This window comes from Sarcophilus harrisii, chromosome 1, assembly GCF_902635505.1.
Source record: "Sarcophilus harrisii chromosome 1, mSarHar1.11, whole genome shotgun sequence".
Classification (NCBI taxonomy): Eukaryota; Metazoa; Chordata; class Mammalia; order Dasyuromorphia; family Dasyuridae; genus Sarcophilus; species Sarcophilus harrisii.
This window is the reverse complement of record NC_045426.1, coordinates 129,767,769-129,794,328: the sequence shown is the minus strand read 5'-3', so window position 1 is coordinate 129,794,328 and position 26,560 is coordinate 129,767,769. Positions and strand designations below refer to the sequence as shown.

At 35.9% G+C, this 26,560-nt stretch overlaps 1 protein-coding gene across 4 annotated transcripts in view; it reads right to left on the bottom strand.

Annotated features, from left to right (window-relative positions):
* EGFLAM (EGF like, fibronectin type III and laminin G domains) overlaps nt 1-26,560 on the bottom strand; it is a 232,492-nt gene that overhangs the window by 51,624 nt on the left and 154,308 nt on the right. For all 4 annotated transcript variants that reach the window (XM_031964296.1, XM_031964290.1, XM_023496126.2 and 1 more), the window contains 6 exons: nt 13,561-13,676; nt 12,363-12,681; nt 11,109-11,209; nt 10,230-10,330; nt 8,048-8,192; nt 3,157-3,346 (listed from right to left, as the gene is read on the bottom strand). In XM_031964296.1, the coding sequence (XP_031820156.1) occupies nt 3,157-3,346; nt 8,048-8,192; nt 10,230-10,330; nt 11,109-11,209; nt 12,363-12,681; nt 13,561-13,676 (972 nt within the window). The remainder of the gene's footprint in view (nt 1-3,156; nt 3,347-8,047; nt 8,193-10,229; nt 10,331-11,108; nt 11,210-12,362; nt 12,682-13,560; nt 13,677-26,560) is intronic.

The following is a 26,560-nucleotide window of genomic DNA, read 5'->3' as shown; positions in this document are numbered from 1 at the left end:
ATAGGACCATAGGAACATAGATACATAGATTTAGAAATGGAAGTGACCTCAAATCCCTTATTTATAAGAAACTGAGACTAACCATTTTTTTAAAAAGAGACTAAACATTAAATGATTTTTCTCATGCAAACCTTTACTTTTTAATTCTGTGTCTATCTTTTTATCCACTATATTGTGCTGCCTCTGGTATGCTTAGGAGAAATGGGGGAAAAAGTGATCTAATTGACTTTTGAAAAGTTCAGAAAGGAAAAAAAAATAATCAGATAGCTGACTTTTGGAGTTCAGATATCAACCACTTGGCCTCTTCTGATATGGTATTTGTGGAACTTGTAAAGAAAAACACTGGACTGAGTTGGAAGCCAAAAGGCTGGCAGATCTAGACACTTGCTCAATTTAGGGACATCTGCATTATTTGCCAGTTCCTGTGATTGTTCATTGAAGTGACAGCTGACTGATTAATCTATCTCTCAGGGTTACTCTTAGGCCAATCACCTATCAGAAAAGAGGCTTCTGCCCCACAACTACTGGATTTTTTGTTCCAGATTAAATACAGAGCAAGGAGAATCCTGGCCAGATCTTTTGTGATTCATCATGAAAGCTAGCAAAAGAGAGACAGATTTGGATTCCCTTAAGGATCCAGGCCAGGACACCCTGAAAAAAAAATGACTCATCATGCCATAACATTCGGCAAGTTACAAAGTGATTTACTCACAATATTGAGAGGTGGATAGTGCAAATGTTATTATCCCTACTGGACAGATGAAAAGCCTGAAGCCCAGAAGGGATAAGTGTCATGTCACTTAATGATTGAGCTGGGTCTCGAGCCTATATTTTCTGGTTCTAGATGCATCCAAGCTGTCCCAGAAGTTGTTTTAAGTGTCATTTTTTGTGTCTTTCAGACTTGAAAAATTTACCTGTCCCATGTCCCATTCTGTCCTCCCACTGACTGTCTAGCTTTAATCTGATAAACTGACACAAGCTTAAATTTTACTTCTACTTTGAATTGTGTCCTAAGATCAAACATAAGAGTTGCTTGGATTTGGTGATAAGATATTCTTGGGACCCAGTCAAAGGCAGATAATCTTTACCATCCTCTCAGAGGTAGCTATGCTCATTTGATTTCCAAGAGCTCTCCCACTGGTCAAGCTCTCTTTGTTTCCATGATGCAAGATCAGTTATCTCCAGGGATTTCACCCTCCCTTTCTACTTTCTCAGAGATTATTAATGTAGGAACTCAAGAGAAAATGTGAATGTTGCTCATTCCTATCACTTCCCTCCGTGGACCTGCCAGCCATGGAATAGCAAAATGTCTATAAACATTTTTTCTTGGAGAAGAAAATCTTATACTAGGATAGATGTGCCTGGAGGTGGGAGTGAGGAAGGGTGATAGGGTTGAGGATTAATTTCCTTTAGTAAGTAGGGGTGAAATATTAGATATATCTTATAATAATATATTCTTTCATTTCCTTAAATGTCTCAAGCACCAAGCCCTAGATAGAATATATCAACTTTTTAGCCATTATTATTATCATTACTCACCTTACTCCCAAGCTATAGCAATAGCCTTCTAACTCTATTGAGTTCCCTCCTTTAAATATGTCTTTTCTGAACTCTACAGACAAATTTTTCCATAAACATATTGCTTTATTCATATTACTCAGCTATTAAAAAAAGTAGTTCCTCATTATCTATGAAATAAGACATAGGTATTAGTCTGGAATTCCAAGGCCTCCACCATCTGGCCCTAACCTGTCTTTCCAGGCTTAGCTTCCATCCCATGAACCATTTCCTCCTGTGAAACTGGTTGATGATTGTCAATCAGTGCCCTACATGTTCCTGTATTTTCTGCTTTTATATTCCTCCTAGCTAGAATACTCTCTTACCTTCTCTTTTTTTATTATTATAACTTTTTATTGACAGAACATATGCCTGGGTAATTTTTTTTACAACATTATCCCTTGCACTCACTTCTGTTTCGACTTTTCCCTTCCTTCCTTCCACCTCCTCCCCTAAATGGCAAGCAGTCTTATACATGTTAAATATGTTACAGTATATCTTAAATACATTAGATGTGTGCAGAACTGAACAGTTCTCTTGTTGTGCAGGGAGAATTGAATTCAGAAGCTCTTACCTTCTCTTAATCTAAGGAGGCACTGTGTTACAATGGAAAGGGATGGGATCTGAAGTCAAAAGACCTATTGTTTAAATTATAACTCTCTCTTTGTGAACCTAGGTAACCTTTCTTTTCTGGGTGCCTAAGTTTATTTTAATTTAAAAAGTTTTCATTTATCTATTTATTTTTCTTCATTTTTCCCCTTAGTTTACAACATTTTGATGAATGTTATATGTCCAAGAATATATAGTAATTACTGGCAAGCCTTTGTGACAGTGGAGAGACTATCAAATCTGGAGTCAGAAGGCTTGGGTTCAAGTCATAGCTCTGATAATTATTAACTGCTGTAACTGTGAGTCACTTCCAGTTTTATAAGTCTTAGTTTCCTCATGTGTAAAATTACTTATTTCAAAGGAATGTCTTGACAACCGAATAAGATTGGATATGTGCAAAATATAATGGAAAATGTAGAGTGCCACTTAAGTGACAATAATTACCATTAGTATTCATTTGCCATTTATCAGAGTGGTACCTTATAGCAAGTTAGTTATCTTTTTAAATTAGATTCAATTCAGTTCAACAAACATTTATTTTTCTACCAGCAAAACCGAGCAACAAGGTAGGGGATAGAATGCTAAGTTTAGGACCAAGGATGTATGTTGCTGTTGTTGAAGTTTTCTCGGCAGAAATACTAGCAGTTTGCCATTTTCTTCTGCAGCTCATTTTTCTGCTGAGGAAACCAAGGCAAAGTGACATGCCTAGGATCACACAGCTAGCAAGTATCTGAGGTTAGATTTAAACTCAGGAAGATAAGCCTTCCTGACTCCAGAACTTGGTGTTTTATCCACTTCACTACTGGGTGGGTATGTATAAGGAGATCTTCAGGGGTGAGATTATAGAAGATCTGATACATATATCTTTGAAGTGCTCAATCAACCCTACCATGGTACGTGTCTCCTCCTTTGGTTTCATTAGTAACATGCCACCAACTATTTTCCTCTTCACCATAACCCATAATTCTACCAAATGCAACATGTACTTACCTATATCAGCCCCACTTAAAGTTTTCCCAAGTGGCCAGGGCCGCAGGTCTATTTTCTTCCCATTGATGACTAGTGACTGAAAACAGCCTTTGAAACCTTGGTTTGTTCCTGTTGCTCTGACCAGCCAATAAGCATTGGGAGCCCCACCAAGGTAGAAAGGAGTCCGGAATGTAATTTTACTGTATTGGCCCTTTAAAAAGGAGGAACAAGCAAATAACACAGAAAAAGACTTTAAAAGGAAAAATACGAAGAGATAAGAGATAGGCTCAATATTTTAACTATGTGACAAATGAATTTTGGGAATTTTTTACAATCCATTTGAACCCCCAAATTACTGTGTTTGTTACCATGGATAGTTCCTCAAGGGGCATGATTTCTGAAAAGTTCTCTTAGAGGTGGATAAAGGCAAGATATTTCAATGTTAATAGGTTTTGCATGATGCTACATTTATAACCTATATAAAACTGCATGACTTCTCAATGAGAGGGAGTAGGGGAAGAAAGACAAAAAAATTTGGAACATAAAATTAAAAAAAAATGAATTCAAAATTATTTTACATGTAATTGGAAAATATTATTCATAATGTTGAAATAATATTAATAACAATAATAAAAGATAATTCCATGAAGAAGATTTGAGTAGTTATATAAAGCCATAAAGCACCAAAACACAAATTTTCTATTTCTAGCTCTTCTATTAATTTAATGATATCTCATTTATATAATATGGCTAGCTCAACACATTGTCCCATTAGATTCTCAAAACACTCTATTAAGTAGATAGTATGTGTTATTATCTCCATTTTTACAGATGGGGAAACAAGTTTAAAGAGGTGAAATAATTTGCTAAAATCACTCAGCTAGTAAATATCAAAGCTCAAGCTAAGATCTTTTGATTTCCTATCTACCATTCTTTTCACTATATCACACTTCCTCTTGTTGTTATTCACAATACTTGTGCTTCTATTTTTTTCATCTAATAAAGAGGGTAACCTGAAATGAAATTATTACATATAACCTCATCCATTGCCTCCTACTGTCAAAGTTTCAAAGAACTTTGGCAATTAAGCAAACTATGTTTTTAAATTCTGAAGTAGAAAAATATTAATGCAAAGCTTTTATTCAAACCAGGGAACCAAAGTCCTTGTGCATTTTGACATCAAGGGGAAAACAATGACTAGGAACCATATCTGGCTCCAAACCTATGTGACTTTGGAAAAGTCACTCGTTTTTCTCTAGGACTTAAATTTCTCAACAGTAAATAGGAGGGTTGGACTTAGAGACCTTTTAGGTGTTTTCCAGCTCTAATTTTCCTATGTCTCTACAATTCTATATTAAAAAAATGTAATTTGGATAGATATTTATGAGTCTGAATTCAAATACTGTGCAGTATTTTCAATAGAACAAGACAAAGGTGTCCTTGAAGATTGTTCTTGTCACTATAAAACCTATAATCTGGAATTTTTTTCTTGATGGGGGTTTTGGAAAGGTGTCCTGATAGGATTGGCAAAAAGTCCAAATTGTGGCAAATTCGAAAAGAAATATATTTATTCCTTGCAGACATATTCAATATTTATTTTATTTCATATTTTAATGAATAGATAAGAATTCAGGAGAATGTTATGATCTTTGAAGGCAGGGACCATCTCATTTTCATGTTTGTATTCCCACAACTCCTAGTTTAGAGTCAGGTAGTTAAATGTGGACACTTGAATATTGATTGATTGATTTCTAACTTAGTACATTGTATACTTCAGGTTGCTACTCAAGAGTAGTACTTAAAATGTAATTGGAGTCTATTTGCTTCCAGGTCTAATGGGATCCATTATTCCCCACTCTTGATTTTTTTTAATCCTGTTTGGTTAGCAAGTTCTTTCTTTTTCATGACTTGTACAAGAGTGAACTTCAGTCAACATATAAAAAAAAATAATGTAGTCATTACAAAGGATTCTCATTAAAGCCGTTAAGTGATTGCCTGAGACAAATTCTGACTTATCCTTCTTGTCAAAGCTTATGTCACTTTAAACTCTGGCCTTATGTCTGCCTGATCTCATATAGGTCAGAGTCTAAATTATTGTGAGCTCTGAAATAGTAGGATCTGAATCAATGAGGTTTTAGTTTTTTTATCCTTGTTTTCCTTAACTCTTCAAGGAATGAGCTCTCACACATTATGTTTCCTCAGTGGGCAAGGGCAAAGATGGATATAAGGAGAAAAGAAGGGAATGTCACAGATACACAGAGGCATCCTTGCCACATTTCCCCTCTGAGAACACAGACACCTGCCTGGTTATAATTGCAAGTTAGGTTCCGTTGGCAATTTGCTAACCCAAACTGTTTGTTCCAAACTAGAAACTAAAATTATCTAGTGCATGACAGAAGTGGGAATGGTAAGGTAAGTCACTTTATAGTCCAATACTAAAAATATTTCACCACTTCCTGAAGTCATGGTCTAAAAACCTTAGATAAATAGCTTATTCTCAAACACTAAACCAAGTGACCTTTTCAGAATTCTTTTTTTCAACTGAAAGGCAGTGATATGTTGGTGATTTTTTGGTTTGATAATAATATGGGTTCAATTCTCCTGGTCCTAGTTTTCTTCCACCATTACTAACTTTAAAGTCATAGTACTAAGAGAATAAGGCTTTCTGTGTATATGTGAGCAAATATATGTATGTACAAAGATGATATTTTAGTAGATGTGAGTAGAGATTGTTTCATTTATTGTATCCTAATCCTTACTTCTCAAGGACAGCTAGATGACACAGCAGATAGACTGATGAGCCTGAATTCAGGAAGATACACATCTTTGTAAATTCAACTCTGACTTCAGACACTTAACTAGATGTGTCACACTAGTGAAGTCACTTAGCCCTGTTTGCCTTGGTTTCACATCTATAAAATGAACTGGAGAAAGAAATGCAATTCCCTCCAGTATCTTTGCAAAAAAAAAAAAAAAAGAAAGAAAAAAAAAGAAAGAAAAAGAAAAAGAAAAGAAAAGAAAAAAGAAAAAAAATTACCCAAATTGAAGTAACAGAGAATCAGATGAACTGATATGACTAAACAACAACAACAAAATCTTCAGTTCCTAACTCATGGTTAGGCACTTATTGATTGATTCTTTCCTTTGTATACAAATCCCTAACTGAAAAGGAGGGTCTTGTCCTCTAAAAGTCAAGCAATTGAGGCATGTGAAAATCAAGGACAGAATAAGTCCAGAAGCATCGTTTTCCAAGAGAAAAGGGACCTTTCCCATCATTTTTGCCACAAATTGTGAAACTTTTGTCTTAGTAGCATCTTGGACTGCTCCTTGCTTTTACACTGTGGCACAGAAAAAATTACTGCTAGGCCCTCATCCAGGATTTTATAAGATTGTGATAATCTAGAATGGTGGGCCAGATCTAAAAAAAGTCCTCCACTGAGGCGCAAAAAGTCAGTCACATTGGTAAAAGATGAAGAAGGTCTTCACTGGGATAAGACTGAGTTGAATATGAATGAACAGTATGGCATAGTTACCAAACATATAGTGATAGTAATCTCTATTGATATAAGTATTGTGACTAGCATAAGGAAGTTGAAAACCCCAGGAAACTCTTTGTTATGCAAACCATACTGGGAATAATGCTTTCATTTCCTGACATCACTTTTTAAAAGAAACATTATTAATCTGGAGAATAATTATAGGAGAATAGCCAGGATATTGGAAAAAATGCTGGACCATGTCATATTAAAGAGGGTTAAAAGAAAAGGGGATGCCTTGGGATAGTGGCAAAGACATATGATCATAGATTGAGACCTGGAGGGACCATAAGGGCTATCTAGTCCAATCCCCTCATTTTATAGATAAGAAACTAATTCCCAAAGTGATTAGTTACTCCCAAGAGTCATGTAGCTAGCAAGTATCTAAGGCAGGACTAGAACCCAGACTTTCCTAACTCAAATCTAGCCTTTTCAAAGTTTTGAAGCGCAGTCATAAACAAAGAATTAGGTTTACTCCATGTTATTGTGGCAGCTAAGTGACACAGTGGATAGAGCACCAATCTGAATTCCAATCCAGCTACAGATACTTACTAACTATGGGATCCTGGGTAAGTCACTTAATCCTGTTTACCTCAGTTTCCTTGTCTGTAAAATGAGCTGGAAAAGGAACCACTCCACTGTCTTTGCTAAGAAAACCCCAGATGGAGTCACAAAGAGTAAGATTTGACTGACATAAAGACATAAAGGTTTTCAAAATTATGAAGGACAGTCATGAACAAAGAATTAGGTTTACTCCATGATATTGTGGCAGGTAGGTGGCTGCCAGTCTGAGTTTCAATCCAGCCACAGACACTTACAAATTGTGATGCTGTACAACATTTTAATCTAAAGAATGGAACTACAACCAATTGTAAAGAGAAAGATTTTAGCTTGGTATTAAGAAGAACTTTCTAATTATTTTTGGATATGAACCTACAATTTTGGCAGAATAAATATCTAGCTCAATTGACTCAAATCAGGTCGGTCTCTCTCTCTCTCTCTCTCTCTCTCTCTCTCTCTCTCTCTCTCAGAAAGATACTAAGAAATCAGTAATTTTTTCATGGTCATATAGCCAGTGTGTATCTGAAGAAGTCCTCTCTCTAAAGCCATCCTATCTTTCCACTGCACCATGCTGCCTGTCTTTCAAAAAATTACATTTACAGCAAAATGGGAATATACTACTTCATGAAATGATGTTTCCCTGTCCCAGGACAAAGTTCCAGCTGAGGTCTGAAAGGCCACTTGTTGGGATATAGTAGAAGATTTCTCCATGAGTTGTGGGTTGATCCTTTGCGGTCCCTTCCATATCTGGAATTCTATGAGATATAAACAATGGACTAAGCATAGGAGAAATCATATGGTAGTGAAAAACTCACCTGAGATTGGCCTGTCACTGGGGTACCATTGTTCACCTGGAGCAACCCATTTAGTCCATCTCTGTAAATGTTGACAGTGTGCCAGCTGCCTAGTTTTATTTTACTTTCACTCATAATGATGGCCACTCCAGTTCCACAATTAAATCTGTAGAGAAGGAGAGGAAGAAAGAGCTTATCAAATAGTTTCATTGTTACTCTGGCAGAAGGAACTCTTTTGGTATTCATAATGAATATTCAGAGATAGAATTGAGACCTAAAACCAAAAAGAAATAAAATCCCACCATCCCACTCTACCGTTTACCTATGGATAGAGGGGCAGCTGAAGACCTGAGGTCAAATATGACCTTAAAAACTTACATGTATGTAACTAAGGGCAAGTCACTTAACCATTGTTTATGTTTGTATTCTCACCTGTAGAACGGGGATAATAATGACGTCTAACCTCCTAGCATTGTTGTGAGGATTAAATGAGAGAGTATTTGTAAAGTGCTTAGTATATAGGGCCTGGTATATAGTAGATGCTATATAAATCTTTATTGTTATCATTATTATTATTATTATTAATTGAGCTAAATCTGACTTACTTGCCTCAGTCAAAATAGCCTTTACATTTAAAACTTTGATCTGTTCTTTTCATAGGAAAAAAAAAGCCTGAGCAATTATACCCCTCACCTCTACACAATGCATTGTGGAGACTGCCAACTGCCTGAAATGGACTAAAGGTACAGGTTTTTAGACTCTGAGTCATTCCTTTCCCATTAATTTCTCCAAGGACTTGGGCTCCCAAGTGACAGGCTAGATGGTATTAATAAAAATGTGAAAACCAAGCCTTTGAGTTCTGATTGGCAAGGTTGTCAAAACAGCTGCTTAAGCTCAACTGCATGAAATATGCAATCTATTTTTTTTTTTCACATCAGGATCCCACTGAGATATGAATTTGAGGTAGTGTAGGAACATTCATGTGGGGTAGGGAGAGTGTTTTTGTTTCTTTAAATTGACATATCTATCTAATTCTCTCCCATCTATCATTTTTTTGGTCCAAAGCATCTTAACTTAGCAGTCAAGATTAACAAGCTACAAGCCTTACCTGATCAGTCTCAACTATGGCTACCACTAGTTCCCTCAACAAGAAGCTCTTCGGCATTTTTTGCAGGAAACAAAAGCACAACCAACAGCCAATAGGAATTTGCAATATCAGTAGCTTCTGCCATAAAACTTCCCCCAAATCCAAAGTAATTTTTAAAGATCTAAGTTCTTTAGGTATGACTGTTTCCCAGCATCCACCCAAACTACTTTAACACTAAAAGGCATAACTTTTTTGAATGATTCCTGAACTTCAGCAACTTATAACTTCCTTAGGATATTGTACCTATTGCACCTTTATGTTCCTTTTACTCTCCATTCAAGAAAACCCTAGATTTGTTATACTCAGAGTTGTTATACTGATATTTGGATTATGGAAAAGAGTTCAGGACTGGAGGAACAAGATAAAATGGAATTGTCCACGAATATGGGGGATAAGTGTCTGTGACTCCCCTTGTGATTCTTCCATGATGCGTTAGAAGATACTCCTTTTCAGAAAATGCTAGGAAGTGCTATCTCTATCTTCTACCCTCAATCTCCAAATAAAGCTTACCTTCAAAACACCTCAGTGTGTTCAGTTTTAGTTCAGCCTCAGACAAAAACTAACCCTGGAGTTCTGATCATTATGTGGTCCTACTCTTTAATCCTAAGACTCCTTTTAAATTTCAAGGAAGATCCTAGAACATGAATATGCTGAGGTACTTTACTCATAGTTTCAACTGTTCATGATTTATAAACTTTGATCATCTCATCTTTTAACCTTTATCTCTGAAAACTGAAAAGATTTCTTTTCTTAGACCAACACAATTTTTGGTGCCTCTTTTTCTGAAGGTAAACTGAGGCTCAGAGAAATGAATTATCTAAGGCTACTTCAAGGATCCTTGGACGTTGTTATTCACCTACTCTGACTCCCCAATTCTCCCATTTTTCCTTATGGGATAATGGTGCAAGTAAGTTCATGACATAAAATTTCAGTTCTTTCCTATTTCCTTGAATTTTCAAGTACATATGCTAGTTAAAATTTATTTTACCAACTGGCCAAACTAACTGGCTAAGTATAACAATGGGAAAAAGAAAAACTATTTTTGGCAGGTGTTACCTGAACTGGAGAGAACGCCGGACAATTGCCAATGACATAAAATCACCCCGTCCATGTTCATTTTCTCCACAATACAGCAGCAAGCCATCTTCTGTTTCTGCCTGTTATCAGAACAAAAGCCACATGAAGAATGAGAACCTTTTCTCTAACAAAACCCCATCTGGAAGTTTTTTGACAGGAATCCTTAAACATTTTTCTATTTCCTAAACAATGTTAGAAAGGGACAAGTAAGTGAATGCCACTTAGTTCCCACATAATGGGTTCTGATCAGATTCAATAAACAAATGGAGAACAATGCATTTGAAAAGTTAGGAGATGTTTTCTCAGCACAGAATGAGAAGGTTCGTCCCATAAATTCCTGTTTAGCTTTAAAGTTTTGTGGCTCTATGGGAGCAGGAAAACTTCATTGTTTTTGACTTTCTTTATTCATCTTGGTTGACTTAAGATTAGGTCTTCAAGAAAACTCATCTGTGCAAAGCAATAAGCACAGATAAGATAGTTTTGCAAAAGTTCATTCATTTAAAAATTCAATCTTTTCATTGAGCTGTTGCATAACCCATAACACAGCATTCTATAGACTGCTTTCCTGATTTCTGTTAAGTAGGAAAGATAATGAAACACAATTCCAGCATGAATTTGACAGGGGTGGGGTTGGTCATTCTTATTTTAATTAATACCTTGACTAGAACCATAGTTTTCAGCAGAGATTCCAAAGGAACATGCTTTCCTTTCATCAAACTCTTCTGAGTCATCTAGGCTACTTAAGGGACTTTGTTCAACCTTATAGTCACGATTGGATTCATTTAGTAACATGCATAATGGTGAAGACAGACATTCTGTGCCCTGGAATAGGAAATATGTCTATAGTATTTTTCTTACCCTAAATTCAAGAGTGATTTGAAATGCTTGATAAGAATTCTTTAGTGGTTCCAAAGTTAAATAGGAATGGCCAAAGAACTGAGGATATTGGATTAAAATATCTGAAAAGGAAAGAGAAAAGAATTATTTCCTCATTCCCCCAAAGCAGAATTTTATATACACACGTACATACAATATATACATATATGCATATATAATACATACACATATGTATATGTATGTATGCCTGTATGTAGTGTATACTTAATTTGAAATATACTCAAGTGAATATTAAAGATGGAGAATCCCTAATATTATTAGTCAAAATTAGTTGACAATCTATTAATACAATGGGTCTTTATCCTTTCATCAGTGTATTCTTATTTTTCTTGTTTCCTTGTTCTCCCAAAACAGAAATGTGTGTGTGTGTGTGTGTGTGTATGTATGTGTGTATGTGTCTGTGTATACTTAATTTGAAATATACTCAAGTGAATATTCAAGATAGAGAATCCCTTGTATTATTAGTCAAAATAAGTTGACAATCTATTAAGCCAAATGGGTCTTTATCCTTTCCTCAATGTACTCAGTTATTCCTCTTGTTTCAGTGAAATGTGATTTTATGGCTCTGTAATTAGGGAATTCTGGGTACCCAGGGAAAATGAATTTTCTGATGATGTAGGGATAATTTTAAAGAGAGGTGTCCTTTTCCTTTTTCTTGATTGTAGTTTTAAGTTGTAATATAAATTTCACCACTAAATGTGTACCCCCAAATTATCATAATTCACTTATAACATCACATTATCACTTTCCTCTCTAACAATGATCTATAAGTTAGATTGAGTCTCTCCAGTGCAAAAATGATTTAGCTTGTGTACAAAAAATGCAAGATTATATATATATATATATATATATATATATATATATATATATATGCTCTAGGTTACCAAGATTGAAAAACACAAAATTGATATGACATTTTTGGTAGAAGGAGTTTCCTCATTGAAAATTTCCCATACCAATGAAATAACAGCTATAATCTTAAAAAAAAAATAACAAATTAAACACTAAATGTTATGGCTACATAGATTTGATCTTATCTATTTAGCTTATTGCAAGGGAGTAAATTTCACAGAGCACACACAGCTCAGGGTATACCTCTAGGAATGGACCTAGAGAGAAGAACTCATAAAGAGTGGGATGTTCTGGTTCCCAATGAAATACTTCTATGTCTACCATCCTCTTCAGTACTGAGTGAGCACCTCTGGGAGGGCTTACCTTCTGCACAATTATCACCACCTTTGCCAAGGTTGCAGTGGCATCGAGAACCACCAAGGTTGTAGTCATTAACACAGAAGCTATCAGGTGAACAGACGGTTTCATCACAAGACATGTCAAAGAGCCTCGTCATTGCAGCCATCCCACTCCTTCTCTTTGCCTTTGCTGTGGTGGTGTGGTGAAATGGTGTGGTAGTGATGGGGGAAGCTGATGTAGGAGGAATAAACCTTGAAAAAGTCTTTGCGTTAGATCTAGGAGGCATTTTGGTTTCCACAAAAAATTTCCTATGGCTTCCTTTGATAGCAGGAAGTGGTTTAATCTAAAATAAGTTGAAAGATAAGAAGGATGTAGTCACATTATTGCTATCATCATTGTCAACATCATTACCATCATGATTATATTTATTCCACTCCCCATAAAAATTGTCTGCCTCATCACACCCATTTTATTCCCACAAGCATTTAGGTCATCATCACCATCAAGAATTATCCCTATTTTCATCCTCACCATTTCTACCCACTATCTCTATCCCTACTGCCCCAGAGGGAATGGGCTTTGATTTTTTTCCTTGGTGTCCCCTCCACATTACACAGTAGGTACTTAATAAATGCTTGTTGACTGATTAATAATTTTCACCATCCATACGCTAAACTGCATCACCATCACCCTTTTACATTTGTATTGTCTCTTGTTCCTTTTTAGAACATAGTTTAAATGGTCTTGATATTACTCTATATAGTAAGTAGGGCAGGTATTATTATCCCCATTTGATGGAAACTTGGATGCAAGGATATTACCTGGCTCAGATACATAGCTAAGCAGTGGAAGAATTAAAACAAAAGAGTTTTTTGGAAAGTATTTCTCATTAAGAAGGGCCAAATGGTAAGGGAATGATGTTCTCCCCCTCAACATAGTAGGCGAATTTTTAACATTTCACTCACTATGAAATCTAAAAGTTCCTTTTTGTCTCCAGATTGTGAAGTCAGTGAATAGATGCCCCAGCATGGTTGGGACTTGGCTTGGTTAGTGTTAATTTAAAAATACCTGGAGTGGAATGTCCATAGAAAATGACAGTTTTCAAGACAAATTGGTCTATTTAAAATTTCAAGTTTAAGGTTTACAAACCATTGATTAACTTATTTGGTTTTACTAGAAAACAAAAAGCACATTCATTTTCAAGAACAAGGACTTTTGTTACCTCTTCAATATAAATGTCAAAATCAGAGTCGTCAGTGTCAAATCCATTGTCAATGCTTTCTCCTGTGTCTGTGATATACCGTGGCTCAGAGGTCCCACTTCCTGCCTCTTCTGTACCTTTAAGAGCAAAAGTCAGCAAAATCTTCTATCAATATATCCCTAGATGTTTATTATATTCCATTTTCCTACTCCACTCCACAGGTAGAAAATTTAGCTAATTTCTTCAGGATAGATTTAGGATGTTGAAGCAGTCAGAGTCTGCAATTCATTCTTATATACCAATCCATGTCAACACTGAAAACACATGATGATATAAATATACCTGATATAGAGAAAAAAATATGGTCTTGTCCCTCCTGACCAAAGCATTGGAATGAACCTTGGCCCAGCATTAGAATCTTCAGAATGGGAAAGGTAGCAATGGACAAAGCATAAATATAAGGCGATCATCTCTAAGAAACTTGGGTTAGTTTATGGATCACTTCTGCAATTAGCTACTTCATTTTTTTGTGTTTTTTTTCCTTAGATATCCCTTTCTCCAAAAAAGAAATAATATTGCAGCAGACTTAGGTCAGATATAGATCAAATGTAGGAAAGTAATACTCAAGAAGTCTGGGGCTTCTAAAAATGGTGGTCTATGGTTCTGACCCATTTTTCCCTATCAGATTTGAGAAGGCTGCTGGCTTGTCTTTCAATGAAAGGACAGTGAGAAGGTTTATGAAAGAGAAGTAATTCCTTCCATAGACTTCATATTACTCATAGTTAAAAACAGGGGAATAAGGGTGGGGAGGGTATTGAACCAAATGATCTCCGGGGTCTCTTTTGCCTTTGCATTTCAATAAGAACTTGTTAAACAGTTTATAGGAATACTGCTGATGCGGTGGATAGAAAGCTAATGAAAAGCAGATCCACAGTGTAATGGAAACAGTATTTTCCAGGAGCACAACACACACACACACACACACACACACACACACACACACACACACATCATAGGTTAGATTATTTTCTTCCCCTAGAAGCTGTCCCCAGGACATGATTGGCCACAGGTCAAGATATACCTCTCCAGATGCAGCTTCCTAGAAAGCTCTGGCCATGCTGACATGGAACTTAGTGATCATCTAGTGCCAAAAAGAAGCCACTGATGTGGGGTCAGGGCTTTTCAGACTTAGCATATATCCCAAGAAAGTACAAGTCATTTAATACTCTGCCCTGCTGACCAGGCACATTGACATATTGAAAGGAGGGGGGCCTTATCTACCTGAGGGAAATAAGGGAATATCCTTGTAGAACATCCCAGTCTATTCTGATCTGTGCTCAAAGGACTATAAATTTATGCATACCTTTTGACCTAACAACAATACTACTTAACATGAATACCAAAAGAGATTCTGAAAAAAAAGGAAAATGACCTATATCTACAAATAATATTCACAGCATTCTCTTCTCAGAGCAAAAAAATTAGAAATTGAGAGGATGCCCATCAATTGGGGAATGGCTCAATAAATTGTGGTGTTTATGATGGAATATGGTCCTACAAGAAATAATGAGCAGGATGTTCTCAGGGAAAAAAAAAACACTTGAAAAGTCCTCCATGAACTCAAGTAAAGTGAAATATACTATATACTAAATAATAGCAGGAAAACTTAAATTTGAATCTGATCTCAGACACTAACTATCAATCTGAACAATTCACTTAATTTTTGCTTGTTTCAATTTCCTCAACTGTAAAATGGAGATAATAATAGCCTTACTTAACAAGATTGTGAAGATCAAAAGAAATAGTATACATAAAACACTAAGCATTACAGTGTCTGGCACATAGTAGGTGCTTAATAAATACTTGTTCTCTTCTCTTCCCTTCATCTGTGTCTTATGTCTAATTCTGACCATAAATCTCTTCTTTAAAAGGGAAGAAAGCCATAAATACAATAACTTCAATAATATACCTGAAAAGATCACTAAAGAGAAACCAAGCTCTCAGTAAATAAAACTAACAACAGTCCTGATTACAGGTAATAAAACATATTTTCCTCTTCTTAGCAAAGAGATAGAGGATGACAGAAGCAGAGTAATATATATACTTTGAAATTTGGTCTCTTTATTGGTTTTTTATAGTAAAGCATTTTTCTTTCTTGAGGAAAGGTTAAAATCTAGGATGCATTTTGGGTGATAAGAAATGAGAGAGATGCAGATATGCAGTGATGTTATAAGTGAGGGCATCAATTAAGCTTTAAAAAAAAAAAAGAGGTAAGGCTTGAGGAGAGAAAGAAAAAGAATTAGCTAGTGAATGGAAAATATGCTGGCTCCAAGCTCAGGAACGTGTTGGCAGAGCAGAGGAGTCTAGTTTCACCTTCTCTATAGTAATTTCCAGCAGTTCTTTAAAAGCTCCAACTTCTGCCAGCTGTCAGACCTAGAATATTGGTGACTGTTTTTGCCAACTCAGGTCTGTACCTCACCAGCTGCATATTAGGTATTTTCCCAAAGACAGCTGGTGAAATAAGTTTTAACTGATTTTTAATGTTATTTTGTTATTTTATTGTTATTATTTATCATCATTATTTTATTATTAGTTTATTAGCTTCTAAATTGTTTAACATCAGAGAAAAGAAGTCATATGATAAGAAGCAACCACAAAAAGATCTCTAAAGTTTCTCTTGTCTTGAGGTTCTCCTTATTTCCAGTTTTTTTGGCTTTAATCCATCCTAGACACTGTTGCCATATTAATTTTCTTAAAACATCACTTTAGTCACAGTATATTCTTTTAAAAATTAAAAATTTTACTTTTTCCTTAATTACATGCAAAAACAATTTTTAACATTTAAAAAAAATTGAGTTCCAAATTCTCTTCTTCCTTTCCCCCCCTCCACTTATCAGTGAGAAGGCAAGCAATTTGATACAGATTTTACATGTTATCACAATATACTCTTTCCCAGAAACCTTCACTGGCTCCCTATTGCCCATAAAATAGAGTCCAAACTCTTGACATTTCTTTACAATCTGGCCTCAACCTACTCTTTCAAATTTAATCCCATTACTTTCGAGTACAACTCTAATACTCTTGCCAAACTTGTTTATTTGCTTTTTTATGCATTCCTATTTCTATTCCTAAAATATTCCTATTCCTTAAAATACTTTTTCTCCTCACCTTTCTCCTATCTATTCATAGTCAACACATTTTTTAAGTTCAAATTTATTCTAATTCTCTGCAACCTCTCCTCTTCTCTGAACTTAAAGAGTATTTTAAATAAGGCTCATTATATGAATGCATGGGTAGCTAGATAGAACACTGGACATGGAGTCAAACAGAGTTATCTTTGCAAGTTCAAATCTGGCATCAGACACTAAGTGACCCTGAGCAAATCACTTAACATTGCCTCAATTTCCTCATCTTAAAATAAGATGAAGAAGAAAATGAAAAACCACTTCCATATCTTTACCAAGAAAACCCCAAATGGAGTGAGTCACAGAGAGTTGGACACGACTGAAAATGATTCAACATTTTTACATCCATACATTCTCCCACTCTTCCCACTGCCCCTTCCCAAGGACCCACTTCACATAACAAATAATATTTTTAAAGGAAAAAGAAGAAAAAAAAAGGAAAGAAAAAAATCAGTTAAACTAATCAATACATCAAAAAGTCCAAAAATATATCCATCAATTACTATCTCTCCCTCACTCTCACTGCCTAAGACTCACATCTTTTTTTGTGTTCATCTATTTTTTATGACATCCTTAATTCTACTTCTTCATGATTCCTTGTAGGTAATGCATCATGGTTAGTTCATCTTATGAATTTTCATTGCTCTCTGACAGATATTCAATTTCCATTTCTTCAAATTATTATATGTAGTTGGATTGACAACCTGTGCAGAACTTGTCTGTGGTATGGAAAGAACAGAAGGTTTAGCTCTAAGTCCCATTTTTAACATTTACTGGCTATGTGACTCTGGGAACTTTTCCATTTGGTCTTGCAGGGTCTTTGCTTCCTCATCTAAGGAATTGTAGAATTTCTTTTTACCTATGCATGCACACACATATCTAAGCCATACATGATGCATACATACAATTGAAAAGAGAAGAATGGGAGAATAAGATAGAATGTCTTGCCTTGATGAAACTCCGGGATTCTTTTAATGATCCCAAACTTTTTCTGAAACAGAAAACTCTATTTTTAATATCACTAGTCTCTTTAGGGTAGCTATTCAGTAGATGGAGCTGTGCTAAAATTCAAATGTAGCCTCAGACACTAGCTGTGTGACTTTGGATAAATCACTTCACCCAATTTGTCTCAGTTTCTTCATCCGTAAAATGAGCTGGAGAAAGAAATGGCAAATAACTCTAGTGTCTTTGCCGAAAAAAAAAAGCAAACCCCCAAACCCAGGATCATTGAGAGTCAAACATGACTGCAACACCTGAATAATACCAATATTTTCTAGTTAGTATGTTGGTGAGAAAAGAAGTGTCTTGGGCTTCATTAGCACTGGGATCTCATGCTTGAAACTTCTGATTTGGTCCAATAATCTCGTTTTATAGAACAAAAAAAGAGGATTAGAAAGTCAGTGAGCCAGCTAGCATTTATTAAGAGCCTATTATGTGCCAAGTACTGTGCTAAATGTTGAGGATACAAAGAAAAACAAAAGGCAGTCCCTGATCTCAAGAAGCTCACAATCTAATAGTGGAGGCAATGTGAAAAAGACTATGTACAAACAAGATAAAGATAGGATAACTAGAGATGATCAGCTGAAGGAAAGCAGTAATATCAAGGGGTCTTGAGAAAGGCTTTCTGTAGAAAGTGGAACTTTAGCTGAGACTTGAAGGAGAAGATGAAGAAGGAAAGCATTGCAGGCATTGGGAACAGTCAGTAAAAATCCGGCATTCAGAGATGAGGTATGCTGTGTAAGGAACTATGGGGAAGTCAGTGTCACACAGAGTATGTGGAGGGGTATAAGGTTCCTGGCAGATAGTAGCCACTTAATAAATGCTTATTGGTTTATTTAAGAAGGCTGGGAAGATAAGGAGCCAGATTATAGAACTGTTTTAAAAATCAAACAAAAACTTTTATATTTAATCCTGAAAGTGATAGGGAATCACTGGAGAGAACTACATGGTATGTGTGTGTATGTAGAGGGTGATATAACCACAGTTCTACTTCAGGAAAAATAATTAATAAACCTGTTGAATATTATTCAATGAGTAGCAGAGCTTGAACCAGAAGCAGAACTAGTGCTTCCCAGTTTCATACTCTTCTGCCATATTTAATATGGCTTATAGTACTTTACTATTCTTGACCCTTCTTAATTTTCCATGCTTTTCATAGAAGGAAAAAGAGTCAGAAAGAAGTTCAGTGATCTGCCTAAGATCACACAGCAGTCATCAATAGAGCTGGAAGTAGGATTCACAGATTGTTTTTTCCCCACTAAACAACTTCCTCAGGTCTTGCCTCAATGACTTACTCTATAAGATGCTCTTGCTGTTGGGAGAAAGAACTTAAAAGCATTATTTTAGCAATGGATAAGAATCTCCACTACAGCCTAGGGACAGTCTAATTGAATCCTAGAACTCATTTTATTCTGTCACTTTGATAATTAGAAACAAAGAATATTAAAAATGAGACATTTATTATAATTAGAGTGGACATATGGTTAACTAGATTAAAAAACACAATGGAGGAATGTTTCCATTTGAAACCCAATATGAAAATACTAGACTTATAGAATCAATAGAATTTTGTTTTATAAAAATATACATATTTTTAAAATTTTGCCTTACAAATGGCAAGGCTCTGAGTTTGAGGTCAGATTATCTGGGTTGAAAACCCAATTGTTCCAGTTACTAGTTGTGGGACCTTTACCAAATCATTTAAACTCTATGGGCTCCAGAATCCTTGCTTATAAAACAAATAGGCTAGACTAGATGGCTTATAAAGTTCTGGTCAGCTCTACATCTATAATATTGTGTTCTTACTATTCTTAAATAATATTCTCTAATACACTGGCAAGCTATAAGGAAAAGGGCACAGAACAGGGAGCATTAGATCTGATTTTAGTTTTGGTTACTAATTATTTTTTTGATATTTAAGCAAGTAATTTCATTTTTTTCACCTTTATCTGTCAGATGGTTGTGTGTGTGTGTGTGTGTGTGTGTGTGATGCCATGAGTATAGGGAGGTTCAACTAGATTATCATTAAGATTTCTCCCAACTATAAAGTCCTATGAGACTATTACATGGTGCCCCAGTGTACAGAGCACTGGATCTGGAGTCAAGAAGACCTGAATTCAAGTCCAGACTCAAATACTTCCTACCTATGTTATCCTGGACAAATCATTTAACCCCTGCCTCAATTTCCTCCCTGTTAAAAAAAAGGATAATAACAGCATCTACTTCCCAGGATTCTTGTGGGAATCAAATGAGATACTTGTAAAGTGCTTATCACAGTGCCTGGCATATTTACTATGGTAAATACTATGTAAGTACCTTTTATTGCTATTTTTCAGTTGTTTCAGTCATGTCTAACTCTTGGTGATCCCATTTGGTGTTTTCTTAGCAAAGATACTAGAGTGGTTTGCCATTTCCTTCTTTTCTTCATTTCACAAATGAGGAACTGAGGCAACAGGGTTAAATGATTTTGTGAACTCAAAAAGATGAGTTCCTAACTTCAATCCTGTACTCCATCCCATAAATATGATGGTTTTTATGATGATTCTATTGTGGCTACAAACTTAGAGTATACTCTCTGATGTTATGTCACCCTTACCAGAACTGTGGTTAGAAGAACATGAAATTAGTCATCTGAAGGGACAGGATACTATATTTTCATTCCTTAATGCTCTCTCTCAGTAAAGACCAAGAAACAGTGGAAAGTTAAGCAGATGGCTAGACACTGGGGCATTGGGTAGAGGCTGCTCTTACTACCTGCTGGCTTAGGAAATACAGAGGCAAGGCATAATATGAGCTGCAGCTGGGAGCCCAGCAGGCAAACTTAAACCCATATTTTCAGCCTGTTGTGCTGGGATATTGCTGCTTAGAATTCTTGGATCTTGAGAGAGGAATATTGAATAATAATTTATTCAGTCATCTCCTTTCATGGCAGTGCCTCATAACTCTCAATTAAAACATACAATTAATTAAAAGAGTTCCTAAAAGGCTTAAAAAAGATTTACAGTAGGAAAGGCTATTATTGGTGCTATTCATAGAGCAGGTGATGAGGAAGTATTAGTTGCATGAGTGAAATGAATAGATGACACAATTTCCATAATCCTTTGGGGCAAAATATCTCTAGCTTGGTAAATATACTCATAAGTAATAAAACACATATACCTAAGTACCTTTCTACTTTTAAAGCCCGAAATTTTTATTCTTCATAAAAGACTGTACTTTCACCTGCAGAAAAGTACTACTTGGATCTCTCCTTGTGATGTGGAGTTGGTTTGCATAAGTTGTGTTCAGCTTCACTGGACTGGACCCAGAAAATGCTGGGTTGCCCAGGGTCTGTGTCAGTGGGGTACAAGCCCTAGCCCAGGGCTAATCTTTGTTGTGTCTTAGTGCCCTTTAGCAATGGAATCCTTCTGAAAATAATGTTTTTAAATACGTAAAATAAAATACAGATTTTACAAGGAAATCGATAAATAAAGAAAATGAAGCTCAGAGAGATCATACAGGTAGTGAGTAGCAGAGTAAGAATTCAAACCCAGCTCATTTGATTCCATCACCAGAGTAAAATTAGGCTTACCATACGCCCAAAGACAACAAGAAACAATTTCATGGGATACTTGATTATGGTGAGTTTAAAAAATAAAACCACCATGAAACAATATTTTCTGCTCACGAGGAGATAGAGAAATTCCATAAAGAATTCAATTAGGTCCTCCATTGACAAATTAATCATGTCCCTTAATACTTGGTGACTGTAGTATAATTATTGACACAACTGTGAGATGGTTAAAAAAAAGGTTTAGGATTTTTTAAAAAGGTCAGAATCTTATAGACTTGAAAGCTTGTGTCTATGCATCACTGATACTTTACACAAGAATAAAGGAGAAAGGTAATAGACATGTTAAGCAATGAATAATATTATATCACCCCAAAATAAAAATGGCCATATCTTAATAGAGAGGGAATGACAGATTACTAATGTGGAAAACACTTGAGAATCAGTTTTCTGGGTTCAATTGATTATAAGTGTGCCTGTCATAAAATGGGAAAAGAATCATTTAATTGGAGTTCTACTTTTCAGACTCTTGTAATGTCTAAGTATAGAATCTCTGCAGAAACAGTGACATCAGCTTCCATAACTGATCCCTGGAGACACAGGGGACTTGGGTGTGTGGACACTAAGTAAATGCAGCAGAGAGTTCTCTCTAGGTGTCTGAGTCAGCAAATAGCTGGTACTTGTGTCCCCAGGCTAGAGTAAGATCATAATGAACTCTAGAGCCCTTTCTATGGAGCACTGATGAATTAAAAAAGTATGAGATGGAAAAAGCCAGTTGTAAGACCTAAGTAGTATGATTTGAGCAAAGCCAAAGAAGTAAGCTATGTTGGATTATAATTTTATTGTTTTTAATATTGGCAGATTCCACAGACTATTTTTTCTGCTCTTATGAGAAAAAGTGTGTGTATGTGTCTGAAACCTTATGAATTTTGTTAAATATATTTTTATGTTCTTTTGGTAAAAGGGCTTCCTTTAAAAAAATTAATATAATACTTGCAAGCCAAAAGAATGTTAGAATGATTTCATACATTCCTCAATGAGTCCTGTGTTTTAAAAGCCCTAGAGAGTTCTGGAAGACAATAAACCATGCAAGGGACAGGAAATATCAAAAATGACTAACCTGAAGAATGTACCCCACTTCCACCCCTCCCTCTAATGCCATGCGGACAACCAAACCATAGAGCAAAGAAATGAAGCTTGGCTTATATCTCTCATCTTTGTCCCATAATGTGGTCCTATAATTAACTGAAAATTCCAGAGGCAACAATGGACAAATGACACCATTGGCTTTCCACAATCTGGATACTTTTGGCCAAAAGACCTTTTCATAACAAACAAGAACAAAGGTAAATTGTTATCAAGAATAAGGAAGAAGGACTTTTGCATGTTGATTAACATAGGGTTAGAAGATGAGAAGTTAAAAGTGTTTACCAGCAGGCGCCAAGTATCAAAGCTTCCTAGATAAGTAACTTTCCAAGGGAAATGGCAGAATGCTAACTCTGTGGGTTCCCTGCCTCAATACTGAGTCGAATTCTTTGAGTTACTGATCTTTAACTTCCAATGGACGAGACTATTCTTCTTCCTGGCTCTTTGTATCTTATGTGTACCTATTTATAATTTATATATCTGTGTATACATTTACACAACTTTTCTAATGGGCCAAGATATACTGAGGGGCTTTTTAACTTAAAATTTGAGAAATAAGCAAGAAGAGTTTTGAGGTTACAGCATTCTAGTCCAAACCTAGAGTGGCTTGTTGCTTATGAATTGTTTGGGGGAATGGAGAGCAGATCACACAGTCTGAAACTACTTTGTATTAGGAATCAGGGGTATCTCACACTAAATAGGGCTGAGGGACTGGAGGAGTTTGTAGGGAAAAATCTACATGCAGAAGTGATTCAATTCTTTTGAACACAAGTTTTTAATGTGCCAATAAAAGAGTAAATGGTATTTAGTCAATGTTTATTACTCTCTTTATCTTTGTTGTGTCCCATTTCTCTCTCAAATACCTGTTTTCAGAACCACTATGGCCCTTTCATCTTTGATTGCTCTTTCTTTACTAGGATCTTCCTTCCCTTTGCCCCAAAACATGCTCAGTTCTACACAGTTCTCAGAACAAAACAAAACAGTAACAAATGTCTTTGGACTCTGCCAACTTATCAAGCTATCATCTTGAGTTCAAATCTGGCTTCAGACACCTACTAGCTGTGAAAAAAAGTCACTTAAACCTGTTGTCTCAGTTTCCTCATCTGAAAAGTGGAGGAAATATTACCTACCTTACAGGATTGTTGTGAAGATTAAAAGAGATAATAATAGTAACTGCTTAGCACAGTGCCTGGAACATAGTAAGCTATGTAAATGTTAGTTATTATTATTATTATTATTATTATAAACATTATTATTATTATCCTACAGTACTACTCTTCTTTACTGCCTCCTATTTACCATCTACTAATTCCACTGCCTATGCAATCTGGTTCTACCAAAACGAATTTTTACAAGGTCATCAATGACTTTTTAATTATACTTGCCAAATCTAATGGCTTTTGCACTGTTTTCACCATCCTTGATCCTTCTATAGCATCTTCCATTGTTGATGATCTCTTCCTTGATATTCTCCCCTCTAAGAGGAGGATATACATCATGATATAACTAACATCTTTAAGATGTTTGAAATGAGGGCATGGGGATGGAAAGATAATACCTTACTCTCTGTCCCTCAATTTCATCTACTATAATAGGTTTCAGGAGAGAAGGATCTTAATAGGTCATGGTTTAAGGAGGTAACTTTTTCTTACAGGTGATTCATTGATTACTTTCTTGGAAAAGGAGAGAAACATTTCCACTGATTTAAAATCTTTCAGAGTTTTGAATACAAATGTCATGGATGTTACTCCCAAGCTTTTAAGAGAACAAAATTGAGCTTCTCCTCTGCCTAGAATATGACCTGATATAAGGGGAACTTGAAGACAATCAACCTTCTGGAATCACCATGGTTCATTTACTCTCTTCACTTCCAGCTGGCTACAGGAGCACTGACCAGGAGAGAAGAAAAAATTTTGGCTCTGCTCTCTTAGTTCTATCTCCCTTTCCTCTTTTCTTTTACAGACTTAGAAAACAGCTCTTCCTTTCCTCACCCACCCACCCACTCTTTCTCCTCTCTTCTCTCCGCCTTTTTCTTTCTGTTTCTCTGTCTCTATGTCTGTTTCTCTCTGTGTTTCTCTGTCTGTCTGTCTGTCTGTCTCCCTCTCTCCTTTTTCTTTTTTCATGTTGGGCCAAGAATTCCTTTGCTTTATCACTCTTCTCAGGTGACTGTGTACTATTAGGTGCCCAAAATAGCAACTTGCAATACACTTCCATCCTTCTACTCTCCCTTCAGAACGAATTGTGTGCCCTATTTATATTGTGTATACACAAACACAATTGTCATTGAGTTCTTTTTCAGTATACAAGAGTCAGTTTTATGGATTTATATATTTGTACTCAGCTAGGAATTTCTCCTTATAGTCCAAGTGCTTGGGAGATTCCAACTTATACTGAGTTTTTAGCTTCATTATGGGGCTTAAAGAATTTGTTCAAGAGCACTCTAATTCTCAATATTCTTTTTCATGTTCTTATGCATTTGTTTTTCTCTCCCTTCCCCTTTTCTTTCTTCCTTTTTCTCTTACAAAATTATAAAATGAAATTTTCTTTTATTTTGTGGGGTTCAATTTCTAGACTCTATAATGGTCTAGAAAACCCCAAAGTACTAATCCCACCTCCAGATTCAGGTACAACAGATTATGAAGAAGATGGAAGTGTGGAATTTATTGACCATGACCACTATTTCCAGTCTAACACTTTTTTGTCTTTCATGATAACTTCCCCTTCTGGTTCCCTTCCTACTTGACTAATAACTCCTTGATATCTTTCACAGATTCATTTTCTAAATGCTCCTCTAAAAGTGTGAGTGTTACTCCAAACTTCTATCTAACACCAGGGCAAACAAAGAAAAAAAACCCCACAAATAACCTTGTTCTCAAGGAGTTTATATTTTTATAGGGTAAAACAGAAATTTCTTAGCTGAGCATCTAAGGAACTTCACAATCCAGTTGCAATCTCTTTTCCAGTCTTATTTCATGGTGCTTTACCACAATGCTAAAAATTGGACTAATTTCTAGATCCTGCTTTCCTCTTGCTCATTCTTATTTCCCCCTGTGCCTGGAATTCATTCTCTTTGTCTGTGCCTGTGGAAATATGTCTTCTTTCACAGTCCAGCTCAGGTACCTTCCTCCTTCATGATCCAGGTCTACCCAGCTGAAAGTGATCTCTTTCTCCTCAATTTCTAATGTTAAATTCTGTAAATTTTGTCCTTATATTTATTGCATTCTAAATATCATATCTTGTCAAAGAGGCGGTACATTTTTTGACACGATATGCGATTCCATTTTTTTTTTTTATTTGTATGTTCAGAGCCTGGTGGGTAGATGACACAATGGATAGAGTACTGAGCCTGAATCAGAAAAATCTGAGCTCAAATCCAGCCTCAGAGTCTTACTAGTAGTTAATGAAGGCATAGTAGCTCTCTCTTTTGGGTGTTATCAAGGTCTTGCTTACACGCGACATGGGTGTAATGCACTAAGCTGGCTAAGGAAAGGGATACCTTCCTTTCTTCTTAAGCCCCATGACTGAAAAACAAGCTTGAAGTTTGGGGGTTATTTTGCTTATATAGATGCAGGTAATAGAGTCCCCAGGAGCAGAACTGTGAACTACCAGGACCTTGGAATTTAAGATTCTTGGCTAGATGAGGTTGAGGACTCAGCAGGGAAGTCCTGAGGAATCAAGATACATGGATGCAAGGCTGGAAGGCAGGCTTTGGGTTTAACTAAATTATGAATCTAATTATCCTTCCCTCCCCAGAGGCTGAAGGAAATGGGGCAAAGATTGGGGAGTAGGGGTGAACATTATGTCCCTATGTGATGGAAAGAATATTTGTTCTTGCTATGCTTTCCAAGTGATATTTCTTTATAATATTGGATCTATCAAGTGGTTAAATGGAATTAGGATGATTGGACCCCAAAAATAGAGGAAATATAATTGATAAGGGCTTGAATCCATAAATGCCCCCATGCCTTTAGGCAATAAGATTAGTTATAGTTACACAAATATTATTCTCACTTTCTAGATTAGGAAAATGAGCTCCAGAGAAGTCAAATAATTTGACCATGATAATGAAGTGAAGAAACTCAGCTAAGTCTTTGGATGTCATGCATAGCATTCTTTGAAAAAGTTTACATTTATATCTATA